The sequence below is a fragment of the Chelonia mydas genome, chromosome 8 (assembly GCF_015237465.2).
Source record: "Chelonia mydas isolate rCheMyd1 chromosome 8, rCheMyd1.pri.v2, whole genome shotgun sequence".
Taxonomy (NCBI): domain Eukaryota; kingdom Metazoa; phylum Chordata; order Testudines; family Cheloniidae; genus Chelonia; species Chelonia mydas.
The window spans coordinates 36,659,452-36,680,869 of NC_057854.1; the positions used below are offsets into that span (position 1 = coordinate 36,659,452).

The 21,418-nt window shown below is 48.1% G+C and overlaps 1 protein-coding gene and 1 long non-coding RNA gene across 8 annotated transcripts; both read right to left on the minus strand.

The window, feature by feature from the left end:
* Positions 1-1,281: 1,281 nt before the first annotated feature.
* LOC122461548 lies at positions 1,282-4,297 on the minus strand. The gene is made up of 2 exons (XR_006283498.1): positions 3,720-4,297; positions 1,282-3,623 (listed from the first exon to the last, which is right to left on the minus strand). It is a non-coding gene; the product is annotated as an uncharacterized LOC122461548 (long non-coding RNA).
* A 5,256-nt stretch (positions 4,298-9,553) lies between these two features.
* LOC102932653 (histidine--tRNA ligase, cytoplasmic) lies at positions 9,554-21,276 on the minus strand. 7 transcript variants are annotated; one of them, XM_043521525.1, is made up of 14 exons: positions 20,787-21,191; positions 19,120-19,209; positions 18,432-18,551; positions 17,941-18,036; positions 16,783-16,908; positions 15,556-15,642; positions 14,932-15,039; positions 14,581-14,679; positions 13,829-13,922; positions 13,353-13,480; positions 13,029-13,271; positions 11,959-12,075; positions 11,074-11,220; positions 9,554-10,593 (listed from the first exon to the last, which is right to left on the minus strand). In XM_043521525.1, exons 1-14 carry the CDS (start codon positions 20,895-20,897, stop codon positions 10,537-10,539), a joined length of 1,623 nt encoding a protein of 540 aa, XP_043377460.1. In that variant the 5' UTR covers positions 20,898-21,191; the 3' UTR covers positions 9,554-10,536. The 7 variants fall into 7 exon arrangements, with proteins under 7 accessions (XP_043377460.1, XP_043377459.1, XP_037763382.1 ...); XM_043521524.1 differs by having other exon boundaries at positions 13,353-13,483; XM_037907454.2 differs by lacking the exon at positions 15,556-15,642 and having other exon boundaries at positions 13,353-13,483; positions 20,787-21,276.
* Positions 21,277-21,418: the final 142 nt, after the last annotated feature.

Sequence of the window (21,418 nt, forward strand, 5' to 3'; positions counted from 1 at the left end):
TTGTAACTAACTTTAAACCTCTCCCTCGGGCCCACTTCTAACATGATGTCTATTGAACACTGCTACCTGGTAACAGTTAAGCAGCTGGGAACTGATATGTCTAGCAGTGATCATGACTTTCTTAACCTCTATGCCAAAAAACTACAAACACAGCTATTCTGTGTAAATTTTAAAAAAATATTTGTACTAGTTACCGTGTCATCCTTCCCTTTTTAAATCCACCTCTCTGTCTTGTTTTGTCTTTTTACTATGACCTGGATTCTACAAAGACTTATGCATTTGCTTAATTTTAACCACGATTAGTGTCCTTGAAGTCCCCACTATGAGAAAGCAATCTGAGTGTAACTGATGCTGCCTGAGTATACAGACAGCCTGAGACTATGAATCAGAAGTACAAACTGCTCCATACTTGTACTGCGTGGTTAACTCTAAAACATAAAGCTTTGTGGGGACTCCCAAGTCCCCTGACACTACCCCATCCAGGTACTATGACCCTGTTTACTCCTGGGTTTTTAGTAACTTGCACCACTCTACACTGGGAGTTTGCACTTTTGTAGAAAAATCACTGTTGCTACAGTGGTGGCTAAAACTGTAGACAAGCCCTGTGTGCATTGGTGGCCCTTTCTCTTGCCAGTCCATCCTGACTCTTCTGAGTATGTCAATAGTGCACTTTACATACACACACTCAAAACATATCTGAAGACAGGGAGCACAGATCTGGGGAGGTCTTAGCCTCCTCAGTCTCGAATGGTGTCGCTCCACCAACTCAGCTGATGGGTATGGTATAGATCAGTGTCTCCCAAACTTTTTTGGCCGCGGAACACTTTTTAACTTATAATATTATTTTGTAGTCGTTTGGTTTTCAAGTAAAAAATTGCATTATTTATGCTCAAATATAATTTTATGCCATGATATTCAATACGAGAGCTATCAATAACTGGAAAAAGAGTTTTATGTTACATTATATTCATTCAAAAAGAGTTGTAAACTACACTTCAAATATGCCAAATTTAGCATTAAAAAAAATTAAAGACCCTTTTTTAAAATTATGATTCTTTTATGGAACACCTATTCACATCGTGCGGAACATCAGTGTTCCACGGAACACAGTTTGGGAAACGCTGGTATAGATAGCTTCTTTCATTACCACTCAAAGCAGGGGCACTAGAGTATTGCAAGCTGAGCCAGAGACACAGGGGCTTGTTTATAGTCACGCACATTGGGATTCCCTCCATGACCTCTTTGCACTTGGCTTTCCAAGAACGGAATTTGACTCAAGACTTTGTCATTCAGGTATCTTTATTTGACATAGAGCAATGCTACAGTGCATTGATCAGACTCAAACACAGGGGGTGGATACAGATACATCACAGATCCAAAGTTACATAGAAACAAGTCCATCAATACCAGACAAACCAGTGTGGAACATGAGAGGACAAAAGACTTTACTGATTGCTCCTCCCTCACCCCCATGAAGAGGAGACATGCTTTACCTGCTTTAACCTTGAAAATAACTTATTTCCTTTTCCTAGTTAATAAATCTTTAGATAGTTTATTATAGGATTGGCTACAAGCATTGTCTTTGGTGTGAGATCTGAGATACAACTGACCTGGAGTAGGTGACTGGTTCTTTGGGACTGGGAGTAACCTGAATATTGCTGTGATCTTTGGTGTAAGGGCCCATCTATCAGAAAGGTATGCTTACCTGGATGGCAAGATAGATTGGAATATCCAAGGGGACTGTCTGTGACTCCATGGTAAGACTGTTACAGTGACCCAGAAGTTCACATTCGTTACTGGGTTAGTGAACTCTTTTATAGAACATACCCAAAACTGGTTGTATCTGCACTGCTTTTTGATAGTTTGCCCAGAGGCTGGCATTCATGGTCATGAGCCGCTTCAGACAGTGTGACAGGCTGCTAGTGGGCAGCTGAAAGAGATGGACTGAGACAAGCTATGTCCACGGGGGAGAAAGCCACACTGTAGTGGAGCTAGCTCCTGTGGTGGGTCTCTGGGGTAAGAGGCTCAGGGAAGCAGCCCCAGGGCTGTTGCTTTAAGAAAGGAGCAGAGCTGACTGAGACTGTGAAATGGCCAGGAGCAGGAGTGCCAAAGGCTCCTGGGAGGGGTGGTCCCTGAGGCTAAGGAATGAGTTAAGACTGTTTTTTGGGTTGTTTGCTAACCTCTGTTAAGGAAATAAACCTCCTTGCAAAAGACATGGCAGCACATGCTTTGGAGTGGCAGAGAAGCCAGGCCTGGTGACAATGACCTTGACAAATTGGGGAATTGTTCTGAATTCAACAAGATGAAATTCAGTAAGTAAAGTATTTTGCACTTCTCTTTAGGAAGGACAAATTAAACGCACAACTACAACATGGGCAGGGAGGAAATGGCTCAGTGGTAGTACTGCTGAAAAGATTGTGGGGTTATAGTGGTTCACAAATTAAATGTGAGTCATCAATGTAATGCAGCTGTGAAAAAGCCTAATATTCTGGGGGTGTATTTACAGGAGTGTCATATGCAAGACTTGGGAAGTAACTGTCCTGCTCTCTTGGCATTGGTGAGGCCTCAGCTGGAGCACAGTGTCCAATCCAAGGATTGATTTGGACAAAACTGGGGAGAGTCCAGAGGAGAGCAACAAAAATCATAAAAGGTTTAGAAAACTTGACATATGAAGAAAGGTTAAAAAAAGGAGGGATGTTTAGTTTTGAGAAAAGAAGACTGAGGGGGGACTTGTTAACAGCTTTGACTATGGGAAGGGCTGGTATGAAGAAATCTGAACAGTTGTTCTCCATATCTATTGACAAGAAGAAAAAAATGAAAAACCCACAAACATTTAGAATTAAAAACTAATGTTGCAATACAAACAGGAAGTGCTATACCAGAAATACAGTGAGATGTGACTGCTGAAGCTAGGAACAACTATTAATATTTTTAATGGTTATTGTTATTAAAAATATCAGTTAAATAGCAGTGACAAATATCTGCACAATGTTAATGAAGATAAATGAGGAAATGCTAAGAGTAATAACATTTTGAAGAGTATATAATTTACAGTGGATTACAAGAAAAAGCCAGTGCAGTTCAGGCAATTAGCCATTCACAAATTTGTCTTAACTGCAGTTCTGTGAGGTTAGATACAGATATATAAACTGATAAGGGATTCTTCCAAACACTGACAATTATAACATTTGGAGGGTGGAGGTGTATGTAAAATATTTAACGGACTCTAGTCTCCTTTACTAGCTCAGTACATTATATCGGACAGGAAGCGCTGCCTTGTTCAGCCAGTGGGATGCACTCTGCCTTTAAGAGCAGAGCCCTGGTAAGCCCCTACCCCAGCTCCAGCTCCAACGCCTCCGCCGCCTCGTCCAGCTGTTTGCCTTTCCTGTGCATTCAGTTGGGTCTCTGCACAGAGTCTGTCTGTCCCACCCCCCAGCAGGAACAGACCGCACCCCAAGGCAGGGCAGAGCCAGGGGCCAGCAGCAGCTTCAGCTTGTAAAACAAAACTGTCAGTGTCACTAGAGAACCGGGAATGGGGGCGGGACTTCCGGGGACTAGGCTTCAGAGAGGCCGGCCGCTGGGAAGAGAGAGGACTTCCGGGGAAAGGTTCCTCCTCATCCCTCCTACCGGAAAGAGGAGCGACAGGAAATGAGAGGAGGAGGACTTCCGGCGCCCAAGCTAGGGGGGGAGCAGGAGGACTTCCGTTTAGCGGGACATACCGGAAGGAAGTACATCGCCTACCGGGCCAAGGGAGTCTCCTGGAGGACTTCCTGGTACGGTGCGTCACCGGAAGAGGAGACCATCAGCGCCGGGAAGCGAAGCGTAGGCCTGCTGGAGAGTTTGGAGTTTAGCTCCCAAATAGAACCATAGAGGCTCATGGGGCTGAGGGAGAGGCCTGACCCATAGAGATCGATTGCGAGGCTGGAGGACTTCCGGGAATGGGGCTCATCCGGAACGAGGGAGAACGGGAAGGCGAAGCTTCCGACTGCCACTGCGTGGGGGGTAACAGGGGGAGGGGCTCAGAGCGGTGTCTTGACTCCCGTGATGCTCCGCGTGGCGGGGATTTTGGGCCGAGCATAACCCCCACGTACCCCCGCCACAACACTGATTATCAAGGACCTTCCCGTTGCCATAACAACCCAGCACGGGTGCCTGGGTCTGAACCAAAGAGCCACGAGGGGAGTTCGCCTCCAGCCCGTCCCCTCGAACCGCGGTTCAGTTTGTACAGCACGTAGCACAGCGGGGCCTCCATGGTGCGACGGTAAAACAAGCAACAGTGAAAGGTGTCGCAAGAGCAGAGTGTGTGAGCGATTCTGGGTGAATTGCTACCTGCCTGAAGGTGGGATCCCATCTCCCCCCAAGTCAAGGGTGTGAGTTTGGAATTTCCTACTAATAAGGGGAGCCTCCAGCACACAGGTGAGAAAAGGACCCTGATTGGAGTCAGTGTCCTTGGCCTTGTTGCCCAGAGAACACATCCCATCCACGAGACCATGTTGCTTTACTGACTCTTGCAGTTCCCATAGGGGCAGTAGTTACCACACACTTCATAGGACGTCTTTACAGATAGGAAAGGGCCTACAGTAGAGAAACCAGGACTTAATTTATGCCAGGGCTGAACCCCAGCACCTCTAGGTATGGCCGTTCAGAGCCCCAGCACCTCTGGGCTTGCTGCATCAATTATGAATGTAAAACAATTGCTTGAGCCCTGGCATCTCTTTCATTACAAATTAAGCACAGAGGGAAACCATTACATTTTAGTAATTTCTTGTGAGCCCTGCAGAGCTAGCTGGAGCCCGTTTTAGCCTTGTGCATTGTCAACTATACTGCTAATTGAGTTCTAGGTAAAAAACAAACACATTTTGCTCATTTTTCAGAATAGCAGCCATGTGAGTCTGTATCAGCAAAAAGAACAGGAGTACAAGTACTCCTGTTCATTTTGCTCATTGACATCTGTACAATCCCACTGAAGACAACAGGGCTCCTTGGGTATCCAGGAAGGTAAGATTTGGCCCTGCCACCTCTTAGTGGTTATGATGCATGGATTCCAAAGGACACAACTGGCTTACAGAGTTATTGGTGCTGGTAGCTTATTTGCAAGGCTACGAGTTAGTCACGGAATCCGTGACTTCCAGTGACCTCTGTGACTTCACTTCCGGTGGGGGCAGGAAACTGCAGGGTCCTCCCCATTGCCTCTGGTAGCCCCCAGAGCTCCAAGTCACTGCAGAGGACAGGGTACCCTACAGCTCCTAGCTGCTGTGGACAGTGGGGAATCCCAGCTGCCATGGGTGGTGGGGGAACTGAAGCCGCCAGCGGTGGCAGAGGAACCCCTGAGCTCCTGGCTGCCTGGGGCAGTGGGGAGCCCTGCAGTTCCCGGCCATGGCAGGGGAACCCCACTGCTTCCAGCCACCGGGGGTACCCTGCATGCCCCAGCTGCTGCAGGCAGCTCCTAGCCCCTGTGCAGCTACCCCACTTCAGGTGGTGTGGGGATCCACAGATCCCCATTTTGTCAGGTATATGTTTAGGAAAAGTCAGGGACAGGTCACGGCTTCCTGTGAATTTTTCTTTTTTGCCCGTGACCTGTCTGTGACTTTTACTAAAAATATCCATGACAAAATCTTAGCCTTCATAGAATATCAGGGTTGGAAGGGACCTCAGGAGGTCATCTAGTCCAACCCCCTGCTCAAAGCAGGACCAATCCCCAATTAAATCATCCCAGCCAGGGCTTTGTCAAGCCTGACCTTAAAAACTTCTAAGGAAGGAGATTCCACCACCTCCTTAGGTAACGCATTCTAGTATTTCCACCACCCTCCTAGTGAAAAAGTTTTTCCTGATATCCAACCTAAATCTCCCCCACTGCAACTTGAGACCATTACTGCTTGTTCTGTCATCTGCTACCACTGAGAACCGTCTAGAGCCATCCTCTTTGGAACCCCCTTTCAGGTAGTTGAAAGCAGCTATCAAATCCCGCCTCATTCTTCTCTTCCATAGACTAAACATCCCCACTTCCCTCAGCCTCTCCTCATAAGTTATGTGTTCCAGTCCCCTAATCATTTTTGTTGCCCTCCGCTGGACTCTTTCCAATTTTTCCACATCCTTCTTGTAGTGTGGGGCCCAAAACTGGACATAATACTCCAGATGAGGCTTCACCAGTGTCGAATAGAGGGGAACGATCACGTCCCTCGATCTGCTGGCAATGCCCCATCTTATACATACCAAAATGCCTTCTTGGCAACAAGGGCACACTGTTGACTCATATCCAGCTTCTTGTCCACTGTAACCCCTAGGTCCTTTTCTGCAGAACTGCTGCCGAGCCATTCGGTCCCTAGTCTGTAGCGATGCATTGGATTCTTCCGTCCTAAGTGCAGGACTTTGCACTTGTCCTTGTTGAACCTCATCAGATTTCTTTTGGCCCAATCCTCCAATTTGTCTAGGTCCCTCTGTATCCTATCCCTACCCTCCAGCGTATCTACCTCTCCTCCCAGTTTAGTGTCATCTGCAAACTTGCTGAGGGTGCAATCCACACCATCCTCCAGATCATTTATGAAGATATTGAACAAAACCGGCCCCAGGATGGACTCTTGGGGCACTCCACTTGATACGGGCTTGATACTAGACATGGAGCCATTGATCACTACCCGTTGAGCCCGACAATCTAGCCAGCTTTCTATCCACCTTGTAGTCCATTCATCCAGCCCATACTTCTTTAACTTGCTGGCAAGAATACTGTGGGAGACCGTGTCAAAAGCTTTGCTAAAGTCAAGGAACCACACGTCCACTTCTTTCCCTTCATCCACAGAACCAGTTATCTCGTCATAGAAGGCAATTAGATTAGTCAGGCATGACTTGCCCTTGGTGAATCCATGCTGACTGTTCCTGATCACTTTCCTCTCCTCTAAGTGCTTCTGAATTGATTCCTTGAGGACCTGCTCCATGATTTTTCCAGGGACTGAGGTGAGGCTGACTGGCCTGTAGTTCCCAGGATCCTCCTCCTTCCCTTTTTTAAAGATGGGCACTTCATTAGCCTTTTTCCAGTCGTCCGGGACTTCCCCCGATCGCCATGAGTTTTCAAAGATAATGGCCAATGGCTCTGCAATCACATCTGCCAACTCCTTTAGCACTCTCAGATGCAACGCATCCGGCCCCATGGACTTGTGCTTGTCCAGCTTTTCTAAATAGTCCCGAACCACTTCTTTCTCCACAGAGGGCTGGTCGCCTCCTCCCCATGCTGTGCTGCCCAGTGCAGTAGTCTGGGAGCTGACCTTGTTCGTGAAGACAGAGGCAAAAAAAGCATTGAGTACATTAGCTTTTTCCACATCCTCTGTCACTAGGTTGCCTCCCTCATTCAGTAAGGGGCCCACACTTTCCTTGACTTTCTTCTTGTTGCTAACATACCTGAAGAAACTCTTCTTGTTACTCTTAACATCTCTTGCTAGTTGCAACTCCAGGTGTGATTTGCCGTTCCTGATTTCACTCCTGCATGCCCGAGCAATATTTTTATACTCATCCCTGGTCATTTGTCCAATCTTCCACTTCTTGTAAGCTTCTTTTTTGTATTTAAGATCAGCAAGGATTTCACTGTTAAGCCAAGCTGGTCGCCTGCCATATTTACTATTCTTTCTACACATCGGGATGGTTTGTCACTGTAGCCTTACTTATTTGTAAGTGGAGCAAGTTTATCTAAGTACTTATATGTGCCCTATGCCCCCCACCCCCGCCAGTGTAGTATCAGAGTCCATAGAAAACCTACTATTGTATTTTTACACTTTGCTTTCAGAGTAGAAATGTGCTTTAAACTTAGCTTTTATGTAGAAAAGTTATATAAAAACTAAAAATTTAACAAATAACTAAGCAGCTTACATTAGTCATGGATTACGAAAGCCTTGTCTGTCTTCATTTGGTTTTCTTTACTTGGCTTAGAAAAGCCCATGGCAAAAATATCAGAAAAAGAAGGCACTTTTCTGTAGGAAAACCTCTCATTTAATGAATTTCAATGGAGCAGAGGTATATTCTTATTCCAGACGTCCCCCACTTGTCTCTAGTTATGGGTTTTGGATGCTGCCCCCATGACCATTTTAGACATTACATATATAGGAGACATATTTGTGTGCATAACTTTGAAACTTTGGTGCTGAGAAACTGGCTGCCTGGAGCTGGACTCTCTGTGCGGAGCTGACAGCCTCGGTTTTCAGCATAGGGTAGCTAAGCTCCCAGCCTAGGCTGTCAGCATTCCACGCTGCCCCCGACTTAACGACACACACCACTAGCAGAAGGGGGGTAGTGGGGACATGAAAAACAGCAGTAATTACTGTGGTGGCTGTAAGTCGACATAACTTTGGTCAATTTAATTGTGTAGTAGAGACAAGGCCTTTAATAACCCTCCACTGGGGTTACCAGGCCTTGCTTTCACAGATCAAAACACTGAGCAGAATGCAAGAACAGGAGGACACCCCTGCAGACTGCTGTGTATGTGTAAAACTAGATTTCTCAGGGTCCTCATCACATAGATGGTTAGACAAGAGGTATGAAATGTGTGTGTAGATTTTTTAGTCGCTTTAATCCTTTTCACTGAATGCTTTGTTCCCATAGCTAAATAAACAATACTTTTGGCTTTAAGAAGGCTGTTTTGGGTCATGGAATGAGCTCCTGGTTGTAAGCTCTCAACAGGAAGAACTGCAGGTATCCAAACCCAGTTGGACATGCAGTGTAAGAACTGCTAGTGCCCATGGCCCAGTTTGAGAGTGGAGAGTCACATGATTCCACCTTGAGAGATGTGCAGGTACAAACCCCGATACTTGAGAAGGGGTGTCCTCAGAGATCAGAGGTGGGACAGAGCCTCAGGGAGCCCTGAGCCATAACAGGCCTTGTCTATGCAATAACTTTGTTTCTGTGATCTAGAGGTGTGAAATTTTACAGTTATACCAGCATAAAACCGATCTGGGCACTCTTTTCTCAGTAGAGTGCCCTTATGTCTCCTGGGAAGGGGGTTAAGATAAAGTCACTCTTACAGTGGAATAATAATGTTCACAAGGGGTGGGCGAGACGGAAATTATACTTGTATAGCTGCTAAGACTTTCCCCAGGTAGACAAGCTCCTCAGGGTGAAAGTCCTAAATGGTCTTTTCTCTCCTCCACAAGACCTCTGACTGCTAGAAGCTGGGACTGGATGATGGGATTGCTCACTGAAAAACAACTGTCCTGTTCTGCTCACTCCCTTGGAAGCATCTGGCACCAGCCACTGTCACAAGATGGGATACTGGGCTAGATAGACCATTGGTCTGACCCTGTAGGGCCATTCTTAGATAAGGGCCATACATACGAACACCAGAACTTGGAACAGCCCATTATTCCAGTGACTGCTGTGCTCTACAGCTCACTGTTTAACACATTTGAAAATAGTCTTTCCTTTCAAAAAAGCTATTCTACCCTAGCAAGCTGGGGAAACCCTTTATAAGTGACAAAAAGAAAATCCCAGTTGGGAACTCACAAAAGTAGCTATAACTCAGGTGTAGCACATTGCTGACTTCAGCTAAACCTGTAAACAGCCGTCAAACAACTTCAGCAACCCACAGTATTTTATTTACATAATTTATCCATGTTTGCATGGAAACCAAAGTCTCAGCTCATCCACAGCCTCATTCACTTTAGACAGAACCACGGGAGAAGAGACTAGATCACTAAAACCTGGATCAATGGGGTCATTTCCTGGGAGGAGGGTTGTAGCTACTGTGCAGCACTATGCCAACAGCCCAGCCACAAAATGGGAATATCATGTCCAATCTCCTGACGACATGTAGGGATACTGAAGAGCATCCTTGAAGCATAGTTCATGTGTGTCCTGGACAGCAGTGATACTCCCATCCCACTGAGCAGGGAAAGAGAAATTTCCTAGTTCAGCTCCATAACTGGGGGTGGGGGAAGGGAGCCCACAGATGGGGACTGACCTTCCAGCGATTCAGAGCTGCCCTGCACAGGCGAAGGGCAGGTAGATTCTAAGGACAAGTTTCCATGGAGGTTCTGGATATGTGAGGATGCTCACAAGGCTACCCTCAGCAAGCCTGAACATAGCAAATTGCTGAGTCAACTTGCAAAGGCATCTGGGCATTGGGCAGGACCCAGCAAGTGTGAATTCCTTCCAGATAGAGAATTAACTCTGTGCTAAGGCTAGGTCATTGCAAGGGAATCTGCCTTACTGCAAATGTAGGAGCTCTGCTTTGACCAGTGAGCTTGCTACCATAATAGAAACACATTAAAACAGACCCACTCTTCATGCTACTTAACCTGAGAGGTGAACAGTTGATAATCTGCCCTATGCCTTTAAAACCATGTCCACTCCCTACAAACGGAGATGCTGTACCAAGTCATAAGATTGATGGGGCAAGGTTAATCTCAGTGCAGCAGGATGTGGCCAGCCTTCAGCCCGATCAGCACTACCCAGATCCTCACAGATTCATGGCCTAGCAGCGCATCCCATGGCTGGAAACAATCCACACGGCAGGAAACAGGTCCAGTGAGTCAAGCTGTTGTGCACAGAAGGGCTCTAGGACTCCACCCTTTTTCTGATTTCCTCAGCAAGCTTCTCCCTAGGGATATCGACCTGCACAACAAACAAGAAGGAACTGGTCACAGCAATAAAACTGTCTCATGGGAAGTGCCCTGAGCTCCCAACAATATCAGAATGCCCACTTACCTGTCTTCTGCCATCCCTCAAACCCTCCTCTCCATGAACTCCCACTGGAAGCACCACCCCATAAAAGTCCATCCCCTGACCACCAAGGAAAGACTTGTGGAAGGAGTGAGGATTAGGGATTTCCTGTTCCACACCCCTGAGGGACAGGATTAGACTGCTCAGCAGAGAGCTTTAGTGATCTCTAACTCTGAGGAAGGTTCGCTGTGGACTTAGACTAGTTTGTAAAGAGGATTCAATCTGTACTGGAGCCTGGTTAACTCTAGCGATCTGCAAGCTCGCAAAGAGGCCCTAATAGCCAGGGAGAATATTGTCTAGAACCTTTCAATGGGTTTTGGAGGCAGCATTTGAACCCCTTAGCCCATCCCCAGTATCAAAGGACATCCTCACCTCTTCCCTGCTAGCTACGACTCGTAGCTTGACGATTCCATTCTTCAGCTCCTGCTCTCCTACGATGGCTGCGAGAGGGATTCCCATGTCTTCACAATATTGCAGCTGGTTCAGCAGCTTGGGGTTCTTCTTATACAGCATCTCTGCCTAGAGGGGCAGGCAATGTGGTTGTGTTCAAGAGGTTACATAGAATATGAAGTGACAAACCCTACCCAGTTCTAACTCATTGCTAGGACAGGCTGGAAATTTGCCGATGATCTTCTGGTGGAGAATGCAGATTACTTGAAATCTAAACATTTTGTGGAGGTGGTTTGATTTCGACTAAGCTCCAGTGGAACCCAGGCAAGTTTTGAAACCCATCTGCTAGGCAGGTTTTCCTACCAGGTGGCCTGCCTTGTGGGCTTCCAGTCCTTCTGCAGCCTACCTAGCAAGCTGACAGGGCCAAGGCCCTGAGAGCACCAGCTCCCAAACTCTGAGGCTCCTGGCTCAGCTGGAGCTCCCAGTTCCCCTTCAACTTGCTGGGTGGAATTTCATCTGGAAATGATCAAAATTGTGATTTTTTTTGGATTCTGTTTTTGTGGGTTTTGAAATTTCTGGGTTTTGTTCCAAATTGGAACTAAACCAAATTTTGAAATTCCAAATGCCTCCATGAAACAGAATTACCATTCTCCTCAGAGCTCTAGCCATTAGCACAGAGTCCCCGGGGCAGATGGTTCCAACAGGCTCAGTACCAGCAGCTGCCTTTCTCCGTCAGAGCGAAACAACAAAGAGGTTGGCAAGTTTGGTCTTGCTGTGCCACCTCTCCCCAGAGACGCTTTCTCTCCCCCCATTCTAAGGGCTGGCTTTGAGAAGCACAACTAGGCCAGTCCAATTGCCAAGTCTTACCTTGATCCCAGAATCCCAGAGCTCAGAGATGAGTTTCAGTCTTACATCAAGGAAGTTCTTCTGCGGGGTTGCCACCAGCACCTGCGTCTCAGTCGTCCGGATCTTCTCCTTAGAAGCCTGGGAGCAGGAACAGAGTTGTGAATGAAACATATGGAAACATCCTGTTGCTCGTGAAGACATGCTGCAAGGCACGTGACAGTTGCTCCTCACCCACCCCTTGTACCTATTACTGGAGAATCCTACCATATTCCTAACACAGGCTATATAGGGGAGGATTACATGAAAAACAACAACAAAAACCCACCAAACTGTGTTCAAAGAATGTTATTTTGCAATGTCAAACTTGTGCAACCTTAATTTATCTCCCTTGGGCACATGCATCATGACTCTGGATTTCATTATGTACTATTTTTTCCACAGGATCCCTGCCTCATTCTGAACACACACTGGACCTGTCCTGGGAATGACGCAGCTGTTCAATAATTTTTTTGAGCCTCACCAGACAATGAGTTGCCTCTGTCTTATTTACCACACATCACCCCAACCCTAAACTAAATAAAGAATTACTGATTTCCTCATGGGTTTTTCCGCCATCTATCATAGTAGTATGACGTTCACAACCATTAAATTAATTATCTTCATAATGCCCTGGGAGACAAGTATTTTACAGATGGAAAACCAAGGCACAGGGAGATTAAGGCCAAAATGAGGATGCCAATTTACAGACAGGGAAATTGACAGAAAAGCAGCTTGGTCCAAGCTTCAGCTAAGGAGTGGAAGAGCCCGGAATAGAACTCAAGACCTCCTATGTCCCAGCCCTACCTTAGTGAAAATTCTAATTCAAGGGATATGCCGAGGAAACATGTAGCAGAGGACTCAGGTCTCCTGCATTTCAGTCAACCACAAGCCCATCCTTTCTTTACTACAGTCCCATGCCTCATCCACTATAGATCTTCCAATTTGTGCAACAAACGTGTCAGGTATCCTACAGAAAGTGGCCTCCTTACCTGCACCCCCTGGCTGGTACCCACAGTGGTGGGCCATTCTGTGTACTTCTGAGTGGCACTCACCTCCACTTTCTGCTCCATGATGGAGAAGATCCGCTCGATTCCGATGCTGACTCCCACACAGGGCACCTTCCGCCCCTTGGGGTCGAACATCCCTACCAGCCCATCATAGCGGCCACCTCCAGCCACACTGCCCACGCTGACCGGCTCCTCCTTGTGGGCGTTCCGAGGCTGCAGCAGGATGGCCTCGTAGATCACCCCAGTGTAATAATCCAGACCCCGTGCCAGGCTCAGGTCGAAGGAGATCTGCGGAACAGGAGAGGAATCCCATTACCAGGCACAACAAATGACCCAGTCAGGCCTGCTCAGTGTCCCTCCACCACTCACCTTATCTGCAATGCCAAACAGGGTCAGGTACTCAAACAGCAGCTTCATGTCTCCCAGCCCCTCCCGGGCCAGCTTGTTTTGGGACAGCTTAGGGTCCTGGAGCAGCTGCTCAATCAGACCCAGCCCACCTGCTGAAATGAGACACACCTGAAATATACCAGGGAGGGAGACATGGTGTGGCCAAGCTCCTATGGACTCACTCCACCCAGCCTGGGTTACACCCACCTCCTCACTCCTTCAGCCTTGTGCATCTCTATCTCCCTCCCGGGGGATACCAACCTTGCATCACACCCAGGCTGTAAGTCAGCTCGGCCTGGGCAAGAGCAGCTAAACATCTGGGGAACCCTGACACCCGCCATGCAGAGACCAAGGAAGCTGGAATAGCTGCTGGGAAGGTGAAGTGACCCACATGGACTCTCAGCTGGCCTGGGTGAGGCTGGACAGGGAACCAGGTCTCACAGCTCCACAGAACTCACCATGCAGTTGAACGTATTCCCCGATGCGATCCACAGCCTTGGGTGAGAGACCTTTTTCTCCAACCATCTCGCTCTTCACATCCTCCCACGTTGCCTGGGGTGGAGGAGAAGAGAACATTAATCACAGCTTTCCTGGCTGAATCTGCTGCTCCTGGGAATGCAAAACCCCTTCCCCAGCTTCCCCCTCCATACCAATACTACCGCATGCGTTCAGAACACACCCTGAGGAAACTCCAGGAAAGGGGAGACCACTGCCTGGCGGCTAATCCAGTTAGGGATCTCCCATTTCTAGCCTTCCCAGAATAATTAACAATAGACTTCACTCTCATTTGGTGCCTTCAGTCTAACCTCTCAAAGCTATTAATGAGTTAGGCCCAGATCCTCAAAAGGTATTTGAGAGTTAGGGGCTTACTTATTTCACTGGAAGTTAGCAGACCTTTGAGGATCTGAGCCTTAATCCCTCCAAATCCCTGGAGAGGCAGGAAGTCTTATCCCCATTTTACAGACGGGAAAGCACAGGCACAGAGAGCGGATGCGACTTGCTCAAGGACAGAATCCAAACTTCTTGGCACTTGGGAGAGCCACAGAGAATGTCAGCTCTGAAAGTCCTGCTTCAGATGCGTGTTTCCATCCTACACATTTGGAGATGGATCACAGTCCTCCCACCAGAGCATGCACAGCTGAGAGCTAGGGCAGTGCTAGACAGCAGTCAGTGTCTGCTGGTCAGGGCAGGGAAATCCGCAGAGCATTACCTTGTTCAGTTTGTCCACAGTAGAGCAAGTGCTATGGAACAGGCTGTCTGGAATGCCACATACTGCAAAAACTCCATTCAAAATGCGCCGGTCGTTGACCTGGGGGTGGGAAGCAGAGTCACTCTGAATTGGAACCCAGTGGAGCCTCCCAGTAAGATTGAATCACTTCCATTTGGTTTCTATATGGCTCCAGAGGTCTGTGAAGCAGCTGTAGTCAAAATCCCCCCAGTCTCTGAAGGAAGGGATTTCTCGTATGCAGGGCACACTAGAGTAGGGGATGGGTGGGAGGGCAGGCTCATTCTGGCCTGGGAAGACATGTAACTTTATTAAACCAATGGGCTATGGTTTTACCTTAATGAGGAAGTCTCCGAGCTGCAACATGCTCAGGATCTCATGCACGATCTTCAGACACTCAGCATCAGGAATCATAGGGTCAAATTGGCCAGCGATGTCAAAATCCTGAGGTACAGGAAGAGGCAGTGAGAATCCAGGCAGCGTAACCCAGCTGGGACACCCCAGAGGCAATCACAGAATATCAGGTTGGAAGGGACCTCAGGAGGTCATCTAGTCCAACCCTCTGCTCAAAGCAGGACCAATCCCCAACTAAATCATCCCAGCCAGGGCTTTGTCAAGCCTTACCTTAAAAACTTCTAAGGAAGGAGATTCCACCACCTCCCTAGGTAAATCAGGGTCCCCAGACACACAGCTCCCTGTGCTGCACCCCATTCCCTGTACCCAAAGGGGAGCCCAGGCCCGTTATGCAGAGGCCTGTACTCTAAGCTGTTCAAGGTAACAGAAATCCAACTCAGCCTGTTACAGAAAGCCATTGTTTATGAAAGTTAGCACAAGTTGGAGGCAACCAGATTAAGATAAACTGGACTGTTTAAGTTAAACCACTGTGCTTAGGGAACTGCAAAGCTCCTGATAAAGAGAGGGATGGAATGGGACATGTCGACTGTAAGTTGTGAGCTTTACCATCATCATGGTTGCCACCTCCACCAGGATCCACCAGGACACCACTGGGCCTTCATAAACCTGATGCTGAGACAGGGCCTGATCAGACTGGGCCAGAGAGAGGGAACTGATGACATTACTGTCTCCACCCGGAATGTGAGATTTGCATTCATGCTGTCGCACTCCCTCATATGTCATTTTCCTTCCTCACCTTATTTCTTCTCTCTCCTCTCCCTTTCCTTTTTCTGTCTAAAGAGTCTGATTTAGCCTGCCAAGACAACACCATCTTTTGCAACACTGCTCTGAGCCTGTGACCAAAGAAGCAAGCTAAAAGCAATGCCTTCAACAGCCCAATGCGGGTACAAGTTTGCCAGGACTCTGAGCATACTGGGTCTGATTTTCACCAGCAGTGAGGTTGCAAATGAGAGTCAGCACCCAGGACAGAAGCAGCATTTTCTACCTTTGCACTTCTGTTTTCTCCCTTGGGTGTTTGTCTTCTTTTCTCTTAAAGAAACAGGAGTGGACTTCAACAACAGTTCCAGCCCATCTTAACTAACTTTTTCTCTTTTCCCCCAAAAGGACGGTTAGTAACATATTTCATTTAATCTAAAAGTCTGTCAAATAGGGGGTTTCCCTTGTTCAGACTCTATAGCTAAAGGGAATAAGGCAGTGGCTCTCAAACTTTATTACAGTAATAACTTGTTTTCATATAACAAGTCGCTGAGTGCGACCCCCCTTATAAATTAAAAACTTATAACTTTTTTATATATTTAACACCATTATAAATGCAGGAGGCAAAGCCGGATTTGGGGTGGAGGTTGACAGCTTGCGCCCCCCATGTAATAACCTCACGACCCACAGTTTGAGAACCCCTGGAATAAGGGATATTGTTAAGTCTGACTTAATACTTTGCATTTCAAATGCATTAACTGTTTTTCCCTCTTTTCCTGTATTTTTAATAAAAGGTTAAAAAGACTGTTATGGTGGTTGTTACAATGGGAGTCACAAAACCTTGGACCACACTTAACTGTTTGATATTGTAACAGTAAAAAGGGTTTCACTGCATCTGATCCATGAGACACTCCCCTTTTCAGCACAACAGGCCCCAGACACACACGGAGCCCTCTTCCTCCTTGTCCCCTTCCCCATGCTTTGTGGGGAGCCAGAACCCAAGATCCCACGCAAGGAACCCTGGGCCCAGAAACAGCTCCCTGCTGCATGGAGAACACTCAAGCTCCTGGTACTCACACACTGGTAGAACTCCCTGTAGCGGCCCCTCGTCATGGCCGGATTATCCCGTCTGTAAACTTTGGCAATGTGGTAGCGCTTAATGTTGGTGATTTTGTTCATTGCCAGATAACGAGCAAAGGGCACCTGAGCACAAAGGGTTAAGGATGGAACCTAGAGATAATCTCCTGTGGCCTGGAGAGTTCAGGGCCAGTCATTCAGCCCCATTATCACTCTACAGGCAGCTGCTGGGCCAGTACAACACAACCCCACAGCAAAGCCTATGCTAAAAGTCACCTGCAAACTGTGGCCACCTGTCCTAATGGACAGTAAAATCTCAGTCCCTATGAGTGCACCTTCTTAGTAATCACACCATGTTAACAGCTAGAACAAACAGCCTCATTGGTGGGTCATTTGAACAGATGTTGCAGTCTTTTGCTGCTATGATATAAACTGGGATTACATACATAATACAGTGACAGATTAAGGGCCAGAGATAAGGGAGCAAAAATGCTTTCAGGTGAAATTTTGACAGAGCTGCAGTCAGTAAAGCACGGTCCTGGATGGATGACCCATTTGGCAACACTAACAAAGGCAACAGCTCTTTCACTGAGAATAGGGAGGTTGCGTGAAGAATCAGAAAGGAGGCTAGCCAAGATGAGCACAGGCAGATGGGGAAGGCAGTAGAGAGAGGAGATTCAGTGTCCAGGGAGTACACTGGATGGAGCAAGCCCATGGGCGGTTTCTATGTACAGACCCTGAGGTCACCCAGGACCTACCTTTGAAGATGGGGTGATTTAGTCACCATTCTGTGTGTCTAGTGGTGAGTAGTAATTCTTCAGGTGCTGGAGTTGGAAAGGTTGGGACTTGAGCTTATTCTAGAGACGGGAGCTAGGTGGGAGGGATGGAAGTTTGGATGAGGATGAGTTGAGACAGAGGTGTCCATGGGCAATGGCATGGAGGCAGTTACAGGTAGGCTTAGAAACAAGGGAAACACTGGGGAGGAATGGGATGAATGTATGCAAAGTGGCATTAGCATGCATGTTCCTCCCCAGTTAGGAGGAGGTGACAGAGACTTCAGTATGTCCTCACCTCCACCCCATGTACTCCTGCCTAAGAAACACCAGCAACCCCTGGATGAGATGGTGCTTCCCAAGGCCCGGGACTCTAGCAGGATACAGTCAGGTCGTAGCGAAGAGACAGCAGCTCTCCACCCTGGTCTTTCAGGTCATAGATGAGCTTTGAGTCCTCCCCGTACTTCCCCGTCAGAGTTTCCTACGGAAAAGCAAGACAACTGTGTCAGGCAAGAAAGGACGAGCTCCAGAAGCAGAAAGCAGGAGCAAGAAGCTCCTAGAAAGAAAGCAGGGAGAATCCTTGAGCCTGATTTTAGAGGTGATCAGTTGGATCTAACCCCAGTCAGATGATCTAACCCCCCCTCCAGCTTTACCACAGAAGCTCACTTGCCACAGGAGCTGTTCACAGCTGAGTTCTTAGTCAGGGCAGCTGCCCTTCAGGTCACAATGAAAGCAGCTACTGCCATTTAAAATGCACCCAATAATTACAAGGGGCATAAAGCCACAAACCTATGGATCACATCTGACTCAGGGATCAGTGCCTCCAGCAGCACAACTTCCTCCTCCCAGATGTCACATCGCAGCCCCTACCCTCACCTTCAGCTCAAACACAGGGGTGTCGATGACCTCAGCCCCATGGCGCTTGAAGCAGCTGATGATGGTGTTGAAGACTTTCTCCCGGATGGCTGTTTGCTTGGGGCTGTAGTCCCTGGTGCCCTGAGAGCCCAAACCAAAGGGAAGTGGGTGAGAAATGTTAAAAGTGAAGAATTATAACCACCAACCTGCAACAGTAAAACCATCCAATATCTAAACTGTTCCCAGCTCCTGCGGCTGCTCAAAGCTCTGAGCCCAAAAGTTTGGCGCTATAACAAGGGTCAGCTAGGCCTAGAATAATAGAAGTTGATGATTCATTAGACCTACTGCTGTTTGAAACACTAGGGAAGTTTTAGTGCACAGGTCCACACGAACAGTTGGCTTGCTGGAGCATTGTAGATTTATGCCCCCATTTGCTATGCACTAATTCCTCGTTTAGATATGCCCTTAGGCATAAGAGTCAATTGGGAAGAGGCAATAGAATGGGAAATGGAGAACGAGCCATAGGCTTGAGAGGCTGGAGTTGAAGAAAAACTGTGCACCCTACCATAAAGTGCAGGATAACAAGCAGGAAAGGGGCAGTTTGTTTCAGTGGTGAAAGCACCTAAGCCATATGCCAGTAAAGATGGGGTAACCAGGAGAGGAAGCAACCCATGAGAGACCCAACTCCCTGAAGGAGGTGGGGAGTTACCTTGGGGGTTTTCAGAATGAAGTTTTTTTTCCCCTCATCAGTTCCCAGCTGTGGCTTTGGCTGCTGGAGCTTTACCACACCCTCTGCCACCTGGGGATAGAGAAAAGGCTTTTGATTAACAGAGTAAGACACTGATCCCTGAGTGTCTGTCTGATGTCAATTCAACTGGTGGACCTACAAGGCTTGCAGGAGGTTTCCTTAGTTTCTAACAGCTCCACTATAAGGAGGTGGGAGTTACCTTTCGGGTTTTGAGAATGAAGTTCTTTTCCCTTTATCAGTTCCCAATCTGATTTCCTTCCCCAGACCTGAAGAAGAGCTCTCTGTAACTTGAATGCTTGTACCCTCCAGCAACTGAGGTTGATCCAATAAAATATATTATTTCACCCACCTTGTGTCTCCAATATCCTGGGACCAACACGGCTACAACAATACTGCAAATAACAGCTTCACTGTAATTCAAGTCCTTGCTTGTCCTAGTTTTTCTTGCATTTGACATTTTAAGTTAGCAGGACAGCCAATGGATTCTTAGCAGCCCCCATTAGAATGCACAGGAATCTGGGAGCCACTGACACCCACTGACTACAGAGTAGAAAATATAGTTAGTTGTTTTAGCTAGATAAACTAGAAGGCTCCCAAATCTGGATTATCATCACTTTCTATCCAGCCTGAATAATCCCTGCCAGAACTCCTGGGGGACTCCAAACTTTGCCCACCAGAGGGCTGCACTGGCAACTTGCCTGGGATCTGCTGCCTTCATCTAACCCAGTCCTTTAATCGGGATCAAGATAGAGCATCACACACTGGAACCTCTAGTCTGTGCACTCAGGGCACACCCTGGTAATAACACTTGGTGCTCACATAGCACTTAACACCTTGAAAGTCAGTTGGACACATTAATTCCCTCGGCATAGAGTCCTGTAGCACCTTATAGACTAACAGACATATTGGAGCATGAGCTTTCCTGGGTGAATACCCTGAAGGATTCATGCAGGGTTCATGCACTTGGCAACATTCAGGGCACACCCTGAGTGTTGTGTAGGAGCAGTGCACACACGGCTCCTCTCAAGGGCATGAGCCTTGGAAACTCACCCAGAGGACATGAACCGTGGGAAGCCTCCCAGGACTGGGCTCAAGGCCCGAGAGCAAGAAATGCGGTAGACAGAAATTGGTAAATAAGAATATTAAACAAAGCCAGTGTATTCCTTTTATCTGTTGGAGTATGTAATGCGCAGGAGGAGAAAAAGAATAAAAGAGAGGGTGGAAAGCTGACAAGGCAGACCAGCCTGCTTGCTTGCTTAAAGCTTGTTCTGTCTTGTATTTGAACCGCAACAAATACCCAATTCGTCAGATACATGTCATTAATTACCTCATTAACACTCACAACACCGCAGGAGAAGCTTTCGCCATCAATAAAGATGGAAATAGGAGTGACACCGAGAGGGTGTCCAGCTACCCAGAACCACACAGCGTCAGTATCAGAACTTGGGTTAGGGTCCAAGTGCCAGCCCCTGCTTCTCTACAGCTTCGCGGGCTCTGCCTGGCTTAGGCTCCGACCTCCCACGTCTCCTCCCGGGAATCAGAGCCCGCCTGACAGACAAGCCTTGTCCGCTGGGAGCGGACGGACCCTCGGGGCTGGAGCAGGACCCGCCACCCGGAGCGAGACTCACCTGGTTTTGGGGGTGGGCAGCAAAGGCCCGCAGGGCGTAGGACGGTGCCAGGTGCTGGCTCCCGAAGGGCACCCGGCAGCCCCCCGCGGCGAGGGGGCGCAGCCAGTTCATGACTCAGGAGGTAGCTGGATCCCGGCTGGAATTCGCCCCGGCCCTGCGCCGGGTGCGGGGAGACCCGAGGCTACGCAGCCGGGAGCGGGGCAACGGGGGCGAGACACGCGTAAGGGGCTGGTGCAGGCACCTCAGCTCCCCGGCCCCAGCGATCTCCGCAGGGCCACAGGCTGACCGGGAGCCCCCGGGGGAGGCAAGAGCAGCGCTGGAGCCAGGGATGCTTTTCTGCACGGACACCCTGCCCAGGAGGACTGAGCCTCACTGCCGCCATAGAGTAGAGAGCGGCTACGGATAGAAAGTTCATCCTCTCTAACCATAGAGCCTCAGGACCTCTAGTGCGTTTCCGCAGAACTAGAGCGTCCCGGAGTCAACCGGACAGAGCTGTTCCGGGTCAGCACCGGGGAAGACTATCTAGAACCATGGAGTCTCAGGAGACTTTCTAGAGAGGCACAAAAATAAGTTCAAAAGTTACTAATACTCCAACCGCAAGCACCCGGCCTGCGCAACCCTGAACATCCGCT

Coding starts and splice junctions, on each gene's coding strand:
- LOC102932653 (XM_043521524.1), bottom strand. CDS start 20,897: ATGAACTGGCTGCGCCCCCTCGCCGCGGGGGGCTGCCGGGTGCCCTTC. Junction 13,923..14,580: donor CTGTGGACAAACTGAACAAG/GTAATGCTCTGC, acceptor CCTCCACCCCAG/GCAACGTGGGAGGATGTGAA. Junction 13,484..13,828: donor GGAATACGTTCAACTGCATG/GTGAGTTCTGTG, acceptor GTCTCATTTCAG/CAGGTGGGCTGGGTCTGATT.